At 40.4% G+C, this 21,038-nt stretch overlaps 1 protein-coding gene across 7 annotated transcripts in view; it reads left to right on the plus strand.

The window, feature by feature from the left end:
- LOC116826091 (serine/threonine-protein phosphatase 4 regulatory subunit 1-like) overlaps nt 1–21,038 on the plus strand; it is a 44,412-nt gene that overhangs the window by 267 nt on the left and 23,107 nt on the right. The window contains exons 2-8 of one of the 7 annotated variants that reach the window (XM_075072235.1): nt 182–226; nt 8,402–8,487; nt 12,408–12,710; nt 13,793–13,925; nt 15,079–15,185; nt 17,509–17,651; nt 18,179–18,325. In XM_075072235.1, coding sequence (XP_074928336.1) covers nt 12,602–12,710; nt 13,793–13,925; nt 15,079–15,185; nt 17,509–17,651; nt 18,179–18,325 — 639 coding nt within the window. In that variant the 5' untranslated portion in view covers nt 182–226; nt 8,402–8,487; nt 12,408–12,601. Of the gene's footprint in view, nt 1–181; nt 227–8,401; nt 8,515–12,407; nt 12,711–13,792; nt 13,926–15,078; nt 15,186–17,508; nt 17,652–18,178; nt 18,326–21,038 lie in introns of those variants that run through there. The other 6 variants (XM_075072234.1, XM_075072238.1, XM_075072236.1 and 3 more) reach the window with 6 other exon arrangements.

Consider the following 21,038-nt stretch of genomic DNA (forward strand, 5'->3'; position numbering starts at 1 on the left):
CGCTTCTCTCCTCCTGCTCCGTGTGGTGTGTGTGTGTGTGTTGGGGTGTGTGGGTGACTAACGCCAAACGGCCGGGTAACTTCGTGCGTGCCTCTTTCTTTCTCTGTCTCCTGTCTCTCCAGAGAGCCTTGTGAAACCAACCCCCCGTGTCTCTCTCTTTTGTTTTTGTTTTTGTTTGTAGGGATCCCTTTGTATTTTGTGGATTTGCAGGATGACTTAGATGATTGTGAGTAACTGTTTTTACTTGTTTTACTCATTCACCCACATGCTCCTTTATGCACCGCCCCCCATCTCCCTCCCACACTTTCACCCGGATTAGGGTGAAAGAAAGAGACTTGTGAGGCTCATTTGACTGATAGGTGAAAGATCAGGGAGGGCTTGGGTTTTCTCATTTAACACACAGACAGTCTTGAATTTTCATGTTGCTGCTGGCCGAGGGGTCTTTAATGGAGTAATTTCTGTGCGTTATACTACATTTTTACGGCGCTTTATGCCGCCTAACTGTTGTGGTTTGATTTTTTTTTTAAATGCTCATTGACCCTGTAAAATTCTTTATCATGAGAAAGGAAAGGGGCTGGGGGCTTTAAAGCACTTTATAAAATGATAGGTTATTTTATTTTAAATTTCTCACTAAAACACACTGCAGAAAGCTGTGGATACAAGAGGGAGAGAATTAACCCTAAATGAAGGAGACTTGTCAGATCTGGATTCATGGGATGGCGACCTGGGTAATGGGAAAAGGGGATAAGTTAATTCAGAACTGTCATAAGCTATGATACTTTGAATGAGAGATGTTTCTAAATTGTTTTTATAATTTTTGCACATCTAATTGTAACCCCAAAATGTCAATCTTTCATCATACACAGAAGATATAAGGTATTTCATGTTTAATAAAATGCCTAGCACATATTTGGGTGTTGCAGAAATATTACTTTTAAAAACTAAAATGCAGTTAATTGCCTGCAAAGGAGCCTACATTCAGGTCTGTGTTGTTTATAAAGTTGAGAGACTAAGTGGGTGAGGTAATATCTTTCTCACCATCAGAAGTTGGTCCAGTAACAAGCTTTCAATCTTATACTGAGCTTTTCTTCATGTCAGGTTTATAAAGTTGACATTAGTTCTGTTGCTTGCAAAGAATGTTTCTAGCAGTTGGCCTAAGACAGGGACTTGTAGTTGTGATAATATGAATGAATAAGATTTTTAAATGATTAACTGAAACACACAGGACAACAATTTTTTACAAGATGGTTATTTGTTTTGCATTTCTTATGCCATTGTGAGAGTTGCAGTGATATGGAAAAAACGTATGATCACTTTCTGTGATCTAGATTGAGTCTCAAGTGCTAGTGAAGGATATTAGGGAGTTCAGTGTTCAACCTGTTACTGTAATATTCCTCCCTTCATCTAGTTTTCTACAAACTTCTCAGTTCCTACTGAGGTCTGTCTCGATGAGGTTGCAGGTCTCATACATTCTCCCTTTAGCATCTCTCACTGTGACTTTTTAAAAAATGTGATTGTACTACTTTCCAGAACTGCCACTGATTTGTTTGGAAGGAAACTTCACTCATGGATTAATTTTGAGTCTGCTTTTAAAAACATCTCTACTAATGGCAGATTTTTACAGAATGCTTGAATGTGACATTTAAAATCTGCCTCCAAATTGTTTGTACCCTCCCTTATTTAGGCCCTGATTATGCAGTGAGCTCTGCACAGCAGATTGTTGTGTCTATGTAAAGCATTGTTGAAGGATTGGGGCCTCAGGTCCCAATCCTGCAAAGGGAAGTCCATGTCAGAAGCTCCATTGTCAATAGGACAACTCACATACTTAAAGATAAGGACATATATGTCCTCCGTACATATGTATTTAGTGGCTTGAGGGCCACAGACTTCTAGAGTGTGTTTACATTGTAATAAAACATGGTGGTGGGGCTGTGTCAGCTGATTTGGAGTTAGGGGGGCTCAAGCTGTGGCTCTATAAAATTGCAGTGTAGACATTTGGGTTGGGCTGGAGCCCCAGCTTTGGGACTCCAGTGTGGTACTAAATGGCACTTTGGATTGCAATTTGGGTTTATCATTTGAAAAAAATTGTAAGCGTTTTTAAAGTTGTTGCTTGTAAGGGACCTGTTCTGTATTGCTTAGACAATCCTGAATTTTGGGGAGAGATGGCAGTTCAGAGACTGGGGTATAAAAATTGTCTTAAAGCTAATTGAAAATTATATGGAATCACCCTTTAAAGTGGCGAAATTTGGCAGGTCAGGATTTGTAGGGTTCTGCTTGTTTTTCCCACTTCAGTTCATACATTTGTCTCTCTGGGATATTGGTTTTAAACAGAAACAGAGGGCTATTGCTTGCGAAGTTTGTGCCATGACCTCAAACAACACCAAGTACCTTTGTTGAGCAGAGGATTTAAATTGGGAGGAGATTGGCTAATACACTTCTGTGTGTCCACACTGGATTTGAAAGAAGCTTCTCAAAGCTCAGTACATCCCACCTTAAAGTTCCATTAATAACAAGGAGAGCCAGAGTAGCTGGATCTGCAGTTTAAATCCATTAGTAGAGTTGAAAATCTGTTCTGTTTTGCTTTTCTCTGCCACAATTAAAATAAATAAACCCCCTAATAATCCACTAGAAAACAGTCTATTTATGTCTTGCCAACTAATTCTTCCCACTTTGATCAGGGCCGCCGGGGAGGGAGGGGGCAAGTTGGGCAATTTGCCCTGGGCCCTGCAGAGGCCCCCACAAGAGTGTTTCAGATCCCCTGGAGCGGTGTCCTTCACTCGCTCCGGGACCCCAGAGCTTCTTCCGCTCCAGGTCTTCGGCGACAATTCAGCAGCGGGGGGATCTTTCCGCCCCAGGACCCGCCACCAAAGACCCCAGGCCCTCTGAATCCTCTGAGTGGTCCTGCCTTTGACTGGAAAGAGTGAAAGGTCTCTATCTGCTAGCTGAACTAGTCTGTTTTCAGTTCAAGCACAGTACAAGCAACAGTCCAAACTTCCCACAGTGTCCTGCCAATGTGCCTTGACTGACTTGGAGAGTACCATCTCCAGGGGTGAAAGAGCAGTTCATTCTCCATGGCCAGCGAGTCCTTAGTTTTGGCAAAGAAGCCATCAGCAGAAGTGTCATTTGTCCTGGTAACTTGACTAAAATAGTTTTATAGTTGTAAGCCAGCCTTCTGGCTTGGGGGATAAAGCTCAAGTTTGCCTCATCTGAGCAATTTTTTTTTTATTTTTTGCAGTTTTGAATCAAGAATGGTGATTCAGTAATGGAAAAAGTGTGCTTTGTATATGTCTGTTTAATTTTACATCAATCTATATGTACCACTATCAATTTCAGGTTGAAATGCAACATGTTGATTATCACTACTATGGCATGGACAGAGCAAGAAAAATGTCCGACTTGAAGTATTGTTAATGACACCTATTTAGTTTTGAACTAGATCTTGAATTAAAAATGCAGTGTGAACTACTCCTAGTTGGTGTGAAAGAGCTCCTAGAATTAAGATGCAAAATCTGATAACTCAGTGTATTGTTTTAATAGTTTGTTTTTATTACAAAAGGACGCAAAAGCCGCAATCTACATCAATTGTGTTAGTTGCTGTGATTAGTCTCAAAGGGCATGTCTACACTGCAGTTGGGAGCTGGCTTCATACTACAGGTAGATGGGAGCTTTTGCTCGAGCTAATAGCAATGTGGGCATGGTGGAACAGGTGACCGCTTGGGCTAGCCTAGCAACCTGAGGGCAAACCTGCCCAACCTTGTTATGTACTTGGTTGGCTAGCTTGAGCCGTTGCCCCTGTGCCACTGTGACCATGCTGCTATTTATAGCTCAGATGCTCCAACAGACCTAGCACGTATCTGTCTACCTGCATTGAGAAGCATGCTCCTAGCTGCAGTGTGGACATATAAGGAAAAGGTTTTGGAGCATTTTTAAGCAACTCATTGCAATGAATCACTAAAACTAGGTCTATGGTGTCTGAAGGAAAGAAAGTATTAAATAGTGGAGATATTGGTGACGTGATGTAATGTGCTACAACTAATTTTATTAAAACAATTAAACAAAAAGAGCCAGAAGAGTTCCTGGGAATTATGGAATGGAAAATTTCCCCTAAATTCCAGGGGAGCTGATGGAGAAACTAATTGTGAATAGTGGGATACTGCACTTGGACAAATATTAACTGAGGGTCAAACCAATACTGATGTTGTAAAATGCTTTTTAATTCCCCACTGTAAAAGCTGTCAAACCTGTATACAATTATTTAAGAAGATTAAAATAATAAATGAAGCTGATTCTGTAGGTTTGTTTTTTTTTAAAAAAACCCTCCTTTTGTAAGATTAAAGAAAATCTTGGTTAAGAAATGACGTTTGATGGTGCATTTAAAAACTGAGTAGGTGAGAAAAATGACTGATCTTTGATCTTTTGGCAGATTAATAGTTCCACAGGGGTGGATATTGGTATTAAATATATTTATTAGTGCTGGGTGGGGGAAATGGGCGGTGAGATGGTGGCATTTGCTGATGTCATTAAATTGTTGGGATAGTAAAACCTATGGCAGGGTATGAGATTTAAGTACCTTTGGGATAGTCACATGATATATTAAATTCAACTTCAGTAGTGCACATTGGCTACACTAGTTAAATTTCTTATACACTGGTGGTTTCTGAACTTGTCCACCTGATCTTCTAAGTGGGAAAATATGGTAGACCTCTCAGTGGATAGTTTAATGGAACTGTGAGCCCTGTGTGTGTCAGCAATTGTGCAAGCATATTGGGTGCATTAGAAATAACAGTTCATGATTTTCTGTATTTTCTTTTACATGTGCTAATATATCCAGAATATTGTGCGCACTTTTGATTTCCTCACTTTTGGAAAGAGAGTTGAGATTAAAATGGGCCAGAGAAGGTTAGTGAAGATGGTTAGAGCTATGGTGGAGTTTATTTTGTATGAGTTAAGAGACTGTTAAAACTAGAATTACTTAACTCTTTACATTCAGTGTATAACAAAAATGGTGTGTTGTGTAGCCGATACAAGTCGTAAACCTGTGGACACTTACCTGTAGGGTGGTATTGTTTCTAAAATAATTAGTAATGCCACCTGCAAGAAGCAGAAAAGTCTAGTTAAGTGGAAGTAAATTTCTATTCCCAGGTCATAGGTCGCCTGTATACAGTACTATATCTCTAGGTGGCTATACTGCCCCTTCAACTGTGTATCTATAAAAGATAGTTGTGAAGTAGTTGGATGATTTAAATATCAAGAGAAAAAATACTCAGACCCTTATTTAAAAAACTAAAAAAAAAATCCAATAAATATTAGCCTGCCTAGTTATGTCATTGTGAGTGCATGTGTGGTAGCTGAATATGCATAAGTAAAATAGAAAAATTGAGCCTTCACGTTAATCCCAGTTTTCTTCTGCTTTGCTTTGTGTGCATGATTCAGTTCTGACTCTAGTCTCTTGTTCAAATAGTTTCCTATGAAACTTCATATTGCAGTAGAGGGGGCCAGCTAGCTTTCTATTTTATTTTATTTTATTTTATTTTATTTTATTTTTAAAGACTTTGGTATCAAATTCTGTCATCAGCTGTGTGCGCACCATTCCCTTTGAAGGAAATTAGCTGTGTGCCTATCTAAAGGCAGAATCTGACCATACATACATAGGATATCCTGTGTCTGAAACCGACTTTACTGTTGTTTTAAATTTAATTTTATCTCTTGGCAGGAAGTCTGCAGTATGCTCCATGATCCCTAATTTATAATGATGATACTAGAGGGGTATGGGTCCCTTTCTGTAGTACGCAAATGTTCCCCAGTATTACTAATGGATACCTCTCTGTGAGGTTGGGGGAAAAAACCCCTAGGATGAATATTGGGATGGGAGAGTAAAAACCAAGTTTGGCATTTTGCAGTGACTTCATATGCATCACACCTGCAGAGTTGTGCTGAAAATAGCTATCTGCCTAGTTTTCATATTTGCTGATTGATACTCCAAATAGTATACCCATATCAGTTTAGTATTTATATACACTGCAGTATCACTCTAACGCTCTCATTGGTAGTAGAGCATTTTAATGTGGTTCAGAGCCAAAGTTCGTTCTATCAGGCACACATTCAGAAGATCTTTGGGGAAAAGTGTTAATCCTTTTAAAATTAATACTGTAATAAATGAAGGGTGAGAATGGAAGTGAAAGTGTTTATCTTTATTAAATGCAAGCATTTGAACCCTGTAAAGAGTGTTGTATCCGATAGCTTGGGGAGTGTAAATGACAGTGTAGATATAATGGTTTTAATGTACTGGCAAATTCTAATATGAAAATGAATAGACAGATATAACAAATATTTAATGAATATAAAGAAGTCTTGTGCAATTTGTAACATCCCATTTGGAGAGATTTTAGTTATTTGCACGTCAGCTATTATGAAGGTATGTTACTCTTATTAAACAATAATACTTTAACATAAAGCTTTACTTCTTCAGAGCGTTCTATATGAATCAGTTAATCTTCACAATGTCCCAGTGAGGTAGATTAAATATTATTATTCCCATTTTACAGACCAGGAAACTGAGAAGCGATTAAAGATCCTTTCTGAAGGATGTTGCAGAAGTTCTATTGATTTCACTTGGAGTAGGACTGGTTCCAATGTGACTCTCCCACCCAAAGTCAATTGATGGAGTCTGTCAGAGCCAGGAGATGCTAGCAGGGATTTGGAGCAATCAAATTTTTGAAATGCTCTGCTCTGGCTTCTCTCTAGCTCCTGGCATAAAACCTACTGGTCTGCACTGCAGCTCCGGGCTCTGCTCCAAAGCCCTGGATGCTAGATCATAATCCATTAGCCTATGCATGCATCAGTTTAAAATTAAAGTATAACAATATAACTAATCAATAAGTTCAGTAAATACCTGATTACCTGTTAGTTTTATTGTGTTGTCTTAAGAGCTGCTTAATTTTATATATGCAACAATATCATTTAGCATTTCTTGCTCTTTGAAAGCTTCCACTAGTTTGAGAGACTCCCTTAAATGTATAGTGAGGAATTCTGGTGCAACCAATACCAATGTTGTAATTATGATCACAGTAATTACATAGATTATACTATATATGTAGGCTCTGTGTATAATTCTTAGCCAAATGATGTCAACAGGTGCAGATATTGAAGTTCAAGGGACAAAGTAGAAGGTATAGCTGAATGGAGGTCATCTTTAATATACTATATGCAGCTTAATTTGCTGTTAAAGTTTATTTCTTTAAGGACAGAGGTTAGAAATATCTTATCCTGTGGATCAAACTATTATACCTATTATTTATGCGTGGTCTGTAACATTTACAGGACTAGAAGCCAGTGACAACAGATGGGGTGGAGAGCAAATACTGGCAGAGTACTGTTTGGGTACTGTTAGGAGTCTGAAATCACAAGAAAATCACACTTGCATGAAGATGTTTATGTATCTTCAGTGGAAAACTCCCAAGTGTGTCTGCACAGTAAGGGAAAATTACTAATATTTATTATGGAAATTCTGATCCACCTTGCATTGCCTGTCTGAAAATAAATGAGAAATGAAGTGGATAAGGTAATGTCTTTTGTTGGACCAACTTCTGTTGCTGAGAGAGACAAGAAGTTGATCCAATAAAAGATATTACTTCACCCACTTCATCTCTCTGATATCCCGGGACAGTCATGACCACAGCTCTGCATACAACAATGAAAATAAATGGTAACTTTCCCATTCTGTCATTATACAAGCCACTCTTATTTGATTTGTTTAAAATTTATCCAAATTAGTGTTTCAACCCCTTGCATTCAAAAAGTGTTAAACTTCAAAAATGACAAGATTAACTTTAAAATCATGAGGATTGTTTTTTTTTTTTTTTTTTTAATGAATTGTGGTTTTTTTATTTGCCTTCTGTGTTCTAGCCTTTACAGTTTGTTTTCAAGCTTTTCATCAAAATCACAAGGACTAGAAACTTTTTTTTAAATTGAAAGATAAGATTCTCAGGTAACTAATTGCACGATTCCAGGAGCTTTGGCTTCAAGAATTACACCACACATCACACAATTCACAATAAATTTGTGAGACTCCCTCTCCCTACCCCCCAACTGATTTTTGGCTTGGGTGCTAGTGTCTAATCAGTATTTTTATAGAGGTGGGATATACACCCCCAATAAAATTCTTTCTTCCCAGAAGACCAAAACAGTTTGCTAGGTGCTTATGATATGTGTATCCCTAAAATGTCAAAACTTGGTCAAAATTTAAACAAATATTTATCTTTTTCCAAGACAAAATCACGTTTTTATTCTGAAATGTGTGGTTTGTTAAAAGCATTATAAAACCTAATTTTAATATAAATATCTTCATGGCTTAAAGAAAAATGAAAAGTATTTTTGTTTGAATTTAAACATTCACTTACAGGATTTGGGATCTAAACTGTAGTACTGAGCATGAGAATCTGAAAGTGAAACTGAATAGTCTTCACTGCTGAAGCTGAGTGGCAAAATGTAAGCAAACAGCAAAAACTGTGAAAAGTAAGATTATTTTTTCATTTTTAATAATCCTAAGGAATTATTAGTAACAGGTAAAGACAAGTCTCTTAGATATGATTTTTAACCAGACTGTACTTACTGAATAGCATTCAGGAACACACACAAATATTGAGAGCCTTAAGGCAGCACTATTTCCAAAAAAACGTAAAAAACTTATAGACATCGATTCTGGATTTAACTGTCCATGTAATCACATTTTTGGTGAATCTCTGTTTCTAAAAGATGATTATGTAAGGCCTGGTCTACACTATGCGTTTAAATCGATTTAAAGAGTGTTTAAATCGATTTGACGCTGTACCCGTCCACACTACAACTCCCTTTATATCGATATAAAGGGCTCTTTAAATCGATTTCTGTACTCCACCCCAAAGAGAGGAGTAGCTCTAAATTCGATATTAACATATCGGATTACGGTTAGTGTGGACGGAAATTGATGTTATTGGCCTCCGGGTGGTATCCCACAGTGCACCACTGACCGCTCTGGACAGCAATCTGAACTCGGGGGGGGGGGGGGATGCAGCGGCAGGTAAACAGGAAAAGCCCCACGAACTTTTGAATTACATTTCCTGTTTGTCCCAGCGTGGCCGCTCTGATCAGCACGGGTTGGTGATGCAGTCTCAAATCCAAAAAAGAGCTCCAGCATGGACCGTACGGGAGATACTAGATCTGATCGCTGTATGGGGAGACAAATCTGTTGTATCAGAGCTCCGTTACAGAACACGAAATGCCAAAGCGTTTGAAAAAAAAATCCCCAGGATACAACAGCGCTGCGTGACAAGCGTAACGGGAAGCCAAGAGACTCAAATGGACGCTCATGGATGGAGAGGGTACTGAGGACTCCAGCTATCCCACAGTCCACAGCAGTCTCTGAAAAGTATTTGCATTCTTGGCTGAGCTCCCAATGTCTGTAGGTTCAAACACAGTGTCTGGCGTGGTTCAGGGAATAGCTCCTCCAGTTCCCCCCCCCCCCCCACCACGTGAAAAGAAAAGGGAAAGAAATCATTTCTTGACTTCTTTCAGTGTCACCCTATGTGTACTGAATGCTGCTGGTAGACGCGATGCTGCAGCAGTGAAAGAGCAGTATGCTCCTCTCCCTCCACGGCAGCATCCCGGTGTAGACGGTACAATATGACTGATATCCGTCGTCGCCATCAGCCCAGTGAGTGCTCCTGGCTGGTCTCAGGTGAGGCTGGCCGGGGGCGCCTGGGTAAAAATGGGAATGACTCCCAGTTACTCCCAGTAGATGGTACAGAACGGCTGGTAACTGTCTTCATCATAGCAACTGGGGGCTGAGCTTCATCAGCCCCCTCCCTTTCCTGCGTAAAGAAAAGATTCCGTACTGCCTGGACTGTCATAGCCCGGGAGGCTGCCTCCCCCTCATTTTATCTCACTAACAAGTCTCTGTTTCTTATTCCTGCATTCTTTATAACTTCATGACACAAATGGGGGGGACACTGCACGGTATAAGCCAGGAAGGTTGGGGAGGAGGGAAGCAACGGGTGGGGTTGTTGCAGGGGCACCCCTGTGAATACTGACACGGAGCAGCTGTGCTCTGATACACTGGTTGCCTCTAATACACTTGCCCCTTTATTCTAGGCAGGACTGACTCTATTTTTTAGAAACCATAAGGGAGGGATTGACTCAGTCCCCAAGTGAGTCAAAATCCCAATTTTCCTTTTTGCGTTGCGCCCCCGGCCGATTTCAGCCAGGGGCACTCATCGATAGCCAGCGGACAGTTACAGAGAGGGGAGAGATAACCGTCATCTCATTGCCAGTTTTTCTCCGGCAGTAGACGGTACAGAACGATCCCGGTAACCATCTCTTGCTATCATTGCAAAGGCAAGTTGAATGCTGGGCTGTGTAGCGCTGGGAGTATCCGCCTCTCTCTTCCGCGGCATCCATACACCATTACCGGGTGGCCCGGTAAAATAAAAAAAAGCTGAACGTGGGCTGCCTATGGTTGTCCCCTCCCCCCCCCCCGCCCCCCCCCATGGCTATGGTGTAATGACCATGGGCAATCCCAGGGAAAAATGTGGGGCACGAAGGAATCCCTCGTCAGCTGATGTTTTCCTCAGAAGGAATGGACTGATTGACATTTACGCCAGGAAACCAGGCCCGTGGCAATAATGATGTCAATCCTCCAGAATTCGGGCAAGGGCGCTGGGGGGAGACTGCCGGTGAACTAATGTAAATATTAATAAATTTTTTATTATTTTTTTAGGGAAGATAAGGCTACGCGAAAGAGGCTAAGCCCACATTTTTTTTTTTTTGTTTTTTTAATGTGCAACACTTCAGAAATCAGAGCGTTTAGCCTCGGGACGCATGGACGCACAATGCCGAAATTTACTGGGTGGCGGCCGCACAACGCCGAATTACTGTGCCTAGTGTGGCCGTATGAAATCGAATTTATAATATCAGTTTTATAAAACCGATTTTAGCTAATTCGATATTATCCCGTAGTATAGACGTGGCCTAAGTTGAGTTTGGGTGTGTCTACACTGTAGAGCTTGTTGTTGGCTATAGCTACCCCAGCAAAGCCCCCTAGTGGATATTTACCATCTACGAGCAAAAGCAGTTCTGTGGGTATAGTTACACCACCTCCCTGAGTGATACTGTGTTCAAAAGCACTCTTCTGTTGGCATCTTTGAGTATACACCTGGGATTTTGCTGACATAGCTACATTGGTTAGGTGTGTATGATTTTCCCCCCTCTCCTAGCTGACATAGCTATTTTTGCAAAACTTTATAGAGTAGACCAGGGTTTCTCAAACAGGGGTCACCGCTTGTGTAGGGAAAGCCGCGATCTACACAAGCGGGGACCCCTGTTTAGAAACCCTGGCGTAGACTAAGCCTGAAGTAGGAATGTCACTGACATGAAGGAGTTTTGCATTTTCCAAATATAAACCAGGTAGGGCTGAGACTTTCTGAGCCATCAATAGGAGTTAGATGCACTGCTCTCATTAATTGCAGTGGGAAATGTGTCTAGGTGGCTTTGGAAATCTCAACCTATATTATGTATAAGGGACAAATCATAACTTTTGCAGTCATTGTTAAAATTCCCATTTACTTCAATCAGACTGCCTTCACTTCTGGATTCATCCTTAAAAGCTTAGGTGTTGAAGTGCATGGGGGTGTGGCCATTGACCTCTCTAAGGGCACGTCTACAGTATGAAATTAATTCGAACTTATTTTATTCAAATTTTCGGAAGCTATTTTATACATTCAGTGTTGTATGTCCCCACTAAAGCGCGTGCATTTGGCAGTGTGTGTCCACAGTACCAAGGCTAGCATCGAATGTCAGAGCGGTGCACTGTGTTAGCTATCCCATAGTTCCCGCGGTCTCTGCTGCCCACTGGAATTGTGGGTTAAGCCCCCAGGGTATGAAGGGGCAAAAACATTCTCACGGGTGTTTCTGGGTGTGTGCCATCACTGGCTCCTCCCTTCGTGAAAGCTACAGCAGACGCCATACTACCAGCAGAGAGTGCAGCACGGTGCACTGCCTGTCTCCTGGTACTATGAATCCACCACTCATGTCCTCTCTTCTTTCTATCTACTCTTACATCTAACCATTTCCCGCCTTTTTTCGGCTGCCATGAACAGAGCCTCACATCTTCCGCCACTTTTTCCATGTTGTCTGTCCTGGGCTCCTGTCGAAGTTAGAGAAGGCAACAATTCACCACTGTTTTTTGGCCATCGTGAACAGAGCCGCACAGCTTTCGCCGCAAACTCTGCTCATGTTTCCGCCGCAGACTCTGCTCTCCCGCTCTTGCAGCTCTAACGAGCTTCCCGACTCCATGAAAGCTGCAGAAGACAACCATTTACCACCTTTTATCAGCCATCTTGAATTGAACAGCTCGTTTCGTGCCCTTTTTCCAGGATTACCTGTGCAGGCGCCATAGCGTGGCAAGCACGGAGCCCGCTCAGATCTCTGCTGCAGTTTTGACCATTGTAAATACCTCGTGCATTATCCAGCACTGTGTGCAGTACCTGCAAAACCGGGCAAGGAAGCAACGACTACGCAATTACTATACTGATGAGGACTTGGATGCAGACATTCCTAGAAGCACGGCATGTGGCGATTGGGAGATCATGGTGGCATTGGGCCTGGTTCATGCCGTGGAACGCCGATTCTGGGCCTGGGAAACAAGTGCAGACTGGTGGGACCACATAGTGTTGCAGGTCTGGGATGATTCCCAGTGGCTGTGATACTTTCGTATGCGTAGGGCCGCTTTCATGGAACTTTGTGATGTGCTGCCCCTGCCCTGATGCGCAAAGACCCAAAATGAGAGCAGCCCTCACAGTTAAGAAGCGAGTGGCCATAGCATGGTAGAAGCTTGCAACGCCCGACAGCTACTGGTCAGTCGGGAATCAGTCTGAAGTGGGCAAATCTATTGTAGGGGCTGCAGTGCTGCAAGTAGCCAACACAATCATTGACCAGCTGCTATCAAGGGTAGTGACTCTGGGAAATGTGCAGACCATTGTGGATGGCTTTAATGTGCTGAGGTTCCCTAACTATGGCGGGGCAAAAGATGGAACACATATCCCTGTCTTGCCCCGGCACACTGGGGCGGCCAGTATATAAATAGCAAGGGTTACTTTTCCATGGTGCTGCAAGCACTGGTAGATCACAAGGGACGTTTCACTGACATCAATGTGGGATGGCCAGGAAAGGTGCATGACGCTCACATCTCCAGGAACTCTGGTCTGTTTGAACAGCTACAGGAAGGGACTTGCTTCCCGGACCAGAAAATTACTGTTGAGGATGTTCAAATACCTATAGTTATCCTCGGGGACCCAGTCTACACCTTAATGCCATGGCTCAAGAAGCCGTACACATGCACCCTGGACAGTAGTAAGGAGCAATTCCCTCCTTGCAGGTGTTCACGGACAGTGGTGGGGTAGTGGTGACGTCACCCCCCATAATTGCATGGAGCTCACGGTAGAAGTGGAATGTATGGGGCTGTGACCCAGAGCACCCATTTGCCTCCCTGGCTTTTTGGTATGCTTTCCTGAGCTCCTTGATTTTTGTACGACACTGCTCTGTGTCCCTGGAGTAGCCTCTTTCCGTCATGGCCCTGGAGACTTTAGCGTACGTATTTGCGTTCCTTTTTTTGGAATTCTGTCTGAGCAGTTCTAAGCACTGTACTGATAGATGGCTCTGTTATGCAGAATATTTCTAAAAGGGATTGTGCCAAGGAGATTTATTTAATGCTGTGATTTCTTCTCTAATTGACATGTTTGTTGTTTGTTTGTTTTTAAAGTTGGGTTTGAAGACTATGGACCAGATTGTGATAGCATGAGGATAACTGCATTCTTGGACATCCCGGGACAGGATAACTTGACTCCGCTTGCTCGTTTGGAAAAATATGCTTTTAGTGAGAATATATTTAATCGGTAAGGACATGGCAATTAAACTAATATTCTTAAAGACAAGGCTAGACATTTCTGCATTGTTGTTGTACTCCCCATAGTTTTCTAGCCATTATGTTAATATTTTTTATTTTACTTTGAATCTTATTATGGATTTTAAATGAATTATTATGAATTATTATTATGTTACTATACCTCTTGTGCATTTTTAAATGCATATTTATTATAGGTTTTATTGCATAGAAACAGGATTGTTGTTGTACATAATTTGTACAAGGGCCCAATTTTCAGTTTTGGTCACCGTAACAGGACATCTATATCCCACAGTTCTACATTTGGTTTGGGATGTAGCCGTACTGTGTACCTGTTCTGTATGCCTGAACATTTAAAAAGAAGATTGGCCATCCTTTTTAAGGTGCAAAATGCTGCACTTAGGAAGGAAAAATCAAATGTACAAATACAAAATGTGTAATAACTGGCTAGGAGGAAGCACTGCTGAACAGGATCTGGGGGTTATGGTGGACCACAGAGTGAATACGAGCCAACAATATGATGCATTTGCAAAAAAGCTACTACCATTCTGGAGTATATGTATGACCACAAGAGGTAATTGTCCTACGTAGCCTCAGCTCAGCTATTGTGTCCAGTTTTGGGCACCACACTTGAAGAAAGATGTGATCAAATTGGGGAGAGTCCGGAAGAGAGCAACAGAAATGCTAAGAGATTTAGAAAACCTGACCTATGAGGAAAGGCTAAAGTAAATTGGGTACATTTAGAGAAAAGAAGACTGAGGGAGGACCTTATAAGTCTTCAAATATGTTAAGGGCTATTATAAAGAGGACGGTAATCAGTTGTTCTCCCAGTGTAGGTAGTTAGCAAGTTTTTCCTAATAGATCTAACTATAAGATAGTTAAGTGCTGAAATAGGTTTCCAAGGGGAGTTGTGCAATCATCGTCATTGATGATTTTTAAGAACAGGTTAGGCAAATGCTTGTCAGGGATAGTCTATAAGTAATGGCTCTACCTCAGTACAGGGGATTGGACTAGATGATCTTTTGAGATCCCTTGCAGCCCTGCATTTTTATGATATTCCCCTCTGCCCCTTCCCCTCTCTTTTCTCCCCCTCCCCGTAGCTGTCAGCAGGATGTTAAAGTGCACATTATGTTGTCCCTTTGCAGACAGATTATTGCCAGAGGTCTACTTGATGTCTTTCGAGATTTCAGTAATAATGAAGAAGATTTCTTGACGGTAATGGAGATAGTGGTCAGACTGTCCGAAGATGCAGGTTTGAGATTCAATTTCTTAATTTTTTAAAACTCTCTTTATTTAGTATTTGACTGACTTACTACTGCTTGGTTTGGGTTGACAAATACTGTGTAACGGTTCATTGAGCAGGAGGGACAGGTTTATGTACTGTGAACACCTTCTGACTTACTTTTTATTCAGCTCTCCACTCTACCTTTTTTGTATGTGATATATGCTCTCTTTGGAGTGGTGTGACATCTATTAGTGACTGAAGAACGTGGCTTCTGGCAGTAGTTCCACATGCAACACTTAGCAGCCAGGTGTATCGATGAACTCTTATCTTCTCTTAGTTTAGAAATCATACTCATTCTGGAGTATATCTTTGATCCATCTAGCTCTTCAGAGGAGAAGGAAGACGGAATGTGAATGTGTTAAAGCACAGGATAGATGGAGCAAAACACACTTCCTTAATGTACCTCATGTATCTTATATGACACCCATTACTGTAGAGTTTAACTATCTCACAATCTTTAATGTATTTATCCCATAACATTCCAGAGGTAAAGAAGTGCTGTTTATCACCATCTTGCACATGGGGAACTAAGACCTAGAGAAGCTAAGTGACTTGGCCAAGGTCACACAGGAAGGCTTGGGCACAGCAGGGACTTGAACCAAGATTTCACGTAATCCAGTGTCCTAGCCACTGGACAATTCTTCTTCTCTGGAAATGAGTTTGCCATAAGGAAGCCATAGAGATTGGAACATCAGTTTCTGTGTTTTTACTTATTTCTCTATGGGCTCTGTCTTAAAGTCAGCTCCTGACTTAAAAAAATCAGAAGGCAAAGTCTGTACATAGAAAAAGTACAAACATAAAGACTTTAGCCAAGGTACTAAGGGAGTTAGGTACCCAGGTCCCATTAAAATTCTGTAGGAGTTGGGTGTGTGACTCCCTTAGGTTCCTTTGAAAATCCTGCCCCCAAACTATATTCCTTCATGTAAATTAGTGATGAATATTTACAAATTCCACTGAACTCAGCAGGAGCAGCAGGTTTTCAGGACCTCTAAAAACCAGGCTGCTTAATGTAGGTGCCTAAGAATAGATCTGGGAGCTTAACTTTAGGCACCCAGAATTGAAAAATGTTATTTCCCAAAACATTTCTCTACTTACTAAGAGTAGTTAGGGTGAAAATATATGTACGCCCCCCCCCACACCCCCTCCCCTCCCCAAAAGCGCACCCACACTTTGCTTGTACTGAATATATTATCATGGGCAAATTAACATGGATTAATGAATTTTGTATTTGAATTTCCTGATTTTGAGGGGAAGGAGGTTGGTTTAACATATGCATTAACATGTGGTTTTGAGAGTGTTTTTTTGTCGCATATTATTTATGTATCATTCAATAAGTGATTGCTTTCTTTGGGTTATAGTGTGCTGAGTTGACACCTGAACTAGTTAACTGTTTAAAGTCTTGTTTCTATGATCTTTTTCCGCTTATTTCTTTTAAATAAGAATAAATAATTAAGTCTGTCTTAAAAACAATTGGAAAATGTTAATTGCAATGAAGATCATTTCAAGGGAGAAATAGCTTTTAAAATACATATCTCTATCTTATCAGCAGTTATATGATTAATATGAAGGCAAAGTTTTTAACTATTAATTAGTGATTGATTACTTTCTCTATTGCTCTGTGCCCCTTGGCATGCCTAAAGTCAGAAAGCAAAGCACAGGTCCCCAAACTCTGGGCTGTGCACTGTCTCGGATACTGGTACTAAAATGCAGAAAACTTCTAAGTACTATTCTGCGTCCCAGTTGTGACTTTTTATGTTTGTCGTACTTTACAGGTGATACGTGATAATTATTTTTATTATTAAACTACACCTAAGAATGTACAGGATACTTTTCAAAAGATGAAAAAAATCCAGTGAACCTTAGCAAAACACAGGAAAACAGTGTGAAAAATAATGTGTGCATCCCTTTTCTTTTAGACCACTAGCTCTGTCTGCATGCATTGGCTCACAGATAAAAGAGGTACTACTATGCAGAAGCTGTAAGGAAATTAGTTTATAATGCATGAAAAGGGCAAGATTCTCAAGGAAGATAGCTATCCATTTGTTTAAAAATATGGTCTAAGTCTCTTGGGCTGATGGGAGGTTATATCTGAAACTGTTTGATTTCTCAGCTGATCTTTAAACACAGATATTCTAAATGGTGACTTTTCTAAAAAGAGGATTTCTTTTTTATTTATTTATTTTTTTTTTTGGCTTTTCATCGTTTCACAAGAGGAAATGCCATTTATTGAATGTGTCTGGTTCTCACTTTAAATTTACTGAAGCCGTTTTGACTTTCTCTGTGCTGCCAGAGCCTACTGTACGGACAGAACTGATGGAGCAAATACCGCCCATTGCCGTTTTTCTGCAAGAAAGTCGACCAAACTTCCCAACGGCATTTTCTGACTACCTTATGCCCATTGTAGTGAGATACCTCACAGACCCTAACAACCAGGTAGGAAATCTCAGACTGTAAAAGCTGTATGGTTAATTCAGTATGGCGTATGGACCTTTCACAATACGGAGGAGTTAAACTTTGATTTCTGTTAGTACTAATAATACTTAGATTGTATATAGCATTTTGTACATAGATCTGGAAAGCACTTTACAAAGGATGTCTGTATCATTCCCATTTTACAGATGAATGAACTGAGACATAGAGACTGGAAATGACTTTCCTAAGGTCACCCAGCAGGTCAATGATGGTCAGGAATAGAATCCAGGTCTCCTGAGTCCCAGTCCAGTGCTCCAACCAGTAGGCTAGTACCCAAAGTTGGGTTAAAAGTCCCCTTAAAATCCTCAAGTTTTTATGTTTGTTACTAGGAATATCTTAGTTTTATTATTTATGAGCTTTTCATTGTTTTCTTGACTTTTTGCACTCCACTCAGTGAGAACAGATGTTGACTTGACTTTTATGTTACTCATAATATACTGCATTTACAGTGTGTTTTTTTTTTAATCTTTTCTTTTTCATGTTACTAGGTTAGAAAAGCAAGTCAGGAAGCACTGCTGATACTGCTAGAACAAGAACTCATTGCTCAAAATGATATTGAAAATAAGGTGTGTCCAATTCTGTTGGACCTCTCTGCTCCAGACAGTGACGATGAGTACAAAGTGGAAGCAGTAAATGTAAGTGGCAGTGAAAAAGATTTTTTGTTTTAAAATTGTATCCCCTATTTGGACACTTTTTTTATTTTTTTTATTTTTATTTTTTAATTGGTGTATACATTGGTCAGTAAGGATCTGAGAGATGGACTTTGTATTCAAACTTTTAACTTGCTATTTAAGTAAACTAGTTAACTGAAAGATTAGTTTTAATTTTACCTGTATATCTCAGTTGTCCAGTTACAAGTAATCTTTCTGTAAAGGACTGAGCAGTTTCCCAGCCCCTTTCCAGTGTCTCAATATGCATGTGTGTATGTGAGATTTAAACAGACACACACACACACACCCCCTAAAAAAAACACAAAAAAACTAGTGAATGAAAATTACTGACTTGAGTTCTGGAATTTGCTGTCTTCCAGCCTCAACTAGTGATGGTAAAACATTTCTAGATCAAGGAATATGAGTTGATCAAAGTCCTCTTTTGTAAACCTTCTGGAGTAGAATTAAAGCCTGATACAATGAAAAAAACTTAGAATTATGATTAAAACGGAGATGCAAGATGATATTGGCCATTATTTTGAGAAGTTAGAAACCAGTGTTAAAACCCTTGCTAAGCTTGGAATGCCAGCTTCAAATGTGGTAAGCCATTGAGGCTTGAATTTATGTGGTCATTAGTAACTTGTATTGTGGCCCCAAAGTTGCGTCATTGTCATCAATGCAAGTTGTGCCATTAACTTGGATGGGAGCAGGTTGGTCTCTTAAACGCTAATTTGGGTCTCTTATGAGGAACCTTGTCTAGTTCATAAGAGATCACCAGCTAAAGTTGAAGTGGTGAAGAATGCAATATGGTAATGAGAACAATGTCACAGTAAGATTTTTCAGTCTGCCAAAGATAGAAGCACTTTGTGAACCAATTCAAATAACTTTTCAACTAGTACATTTTCTGGGCCTGGTACATGTGGTCAGACAGAAGAAAACTCTGAGCCCTGCATCAGTGAAGTGTTTGAGGAATCCTTTGGATTTCCCTGCTTTTGAGACTGTTATTTATAATAACTCTTCTTGGAAAAATCTTTTTTATTTTTCTGCTTGTAAATGTTGTTACACCCACCTTATATAGCTTTCAGTCAGACAGTTAGTCAGACTTTCCAAATCTTATTTTCCTAAGTAATTTTCAAGAACAGGCATCGTTATGGTGTTGACAAACAATTTCAGTGGAGACACTGTGAGACTACACCTACACTATGAAGTAGGGGCATTATCTTCTGGCTTGCGTACACACGCTCACGGTAGCTCATAGCAGTATAGTCACGGTAGCATGCGTAGCAGCAGTGGAGGCACGACTTAGCCTGCAGAGTACAAACCCACCTGAAACCAGTGGTATGTACTCAGCACAGCTAAGCCATGCTACAGCTGTCACTACTTGTGCTACTTTGGCCACACTATTTATATTCCTATTAGCTTCATGAGAGCTAGTGTGAGTATGTGTAAGTGAGCGGGGAGTTGCGTCCTAGCTTGTAGTATAGATGTAGCGTAATGGTGTGTCTGCACTGCAGTTGGAGGTGTTATTCCAGCACATACAGATGTAACTGAGCTAACTTTAATTTAAGTAGCTCAGGTACCAATAGTAGTAAAGCTATGGCAGCACAGGCTTCAGCATGCACTAGTTGCCTGAATACGCACCCAGGGTCCCAGGTGGGCTTGTACAACCTGTGCTGAAGCCTGTGCTGCTGCAGCTTCACTGCAGTTGGTATCCAAGCTAATTAGATTAAAGTTGGCTAGAGTATGGATATATGTGCTGCAGTTGTCCCCTCCCCTCCACCCCCCATTGCTTTATGGACATATTCTTAGAGACACAGTAAAACAGCACAACTTCAGAATTACCTATATTAAAATTATAATGTAGTTGGCTTAACTATCTGTTTAAGAAAACTAATAGTAATTCCATCACAAGGAGATATTTTTTCTGTATATAAAGTTCTTGATATATAATGCTCTAATAAGAACTCTGTTATAAACTTGTGCCCCTTCCTCTGACTGCAGCATCAGTTAATCTACAATCCCAGAGTAGTGCTGACATCACAGTGTTGACGCACAAACAAACAAGCAACAAAACCTATGTTAATTACAAGTGCAATTAACTTCATAGGGAAAAATCAATGTTCTCCATATTTAGGAAAAGATCAGAGTTTATATTTTCAAGGTGCTAAAAGATTGTTAGAAGCTGAGAGCAAATAAAATTAAAACACTTGGCAGCATCCCTTAAATAGTTGAAAAAGTTATAATTTCCCCCAGTGATCTCTTTCTGAAGTTTTCAGATTTCTACCCTGGTTCTTGTTAACTTTACAGAGCGTATGAATGATGATTAAAGTCTTAAGTGTCAAGTGTCTTGATGAAAAAACAGATTCTGTTCACTTACAAGAAATCAGATTTGGGTTCAGCAGGGACCTCTGACACTTGAGCTGTAAAGTAGCTTTACCAGCTAGATTCCCCTTCCTTGTCTGGAAGTTGGTTATTGCTCAGGGAGACTTCCAGGGTGACATCTGAATAGCAGATGTCTTTTTGAAGGACTGACAATTCTATTTAAAAAGTGGGATTGTACGGTATTCTTCCTTGGTTTTTATTTGGCATTCTGTCACAAGGATGGAATATTCTTGAGAGCGGTACTTGTTTTTATGGAGGTAGAAATTATATATTTTTTGAAATATTAAAATAAAATGTAGAGTTCTATTCAGTCAAT

Source organism: Chelonoidis abingdonii, chromosome 14 (genome assembly GCF_003597395.2).
Source record: "Chelonoidis abingdonii isolate Lonesome George chromosome 14, CheloAbing_2.0, whole genome shotgun sequence".
NCBI classification, from domain to species: Eukaryota; Metazoa; Chordata; order Testudines; family Testudinidae; genus Chelonoidis; species Chelonoidis abingdonii.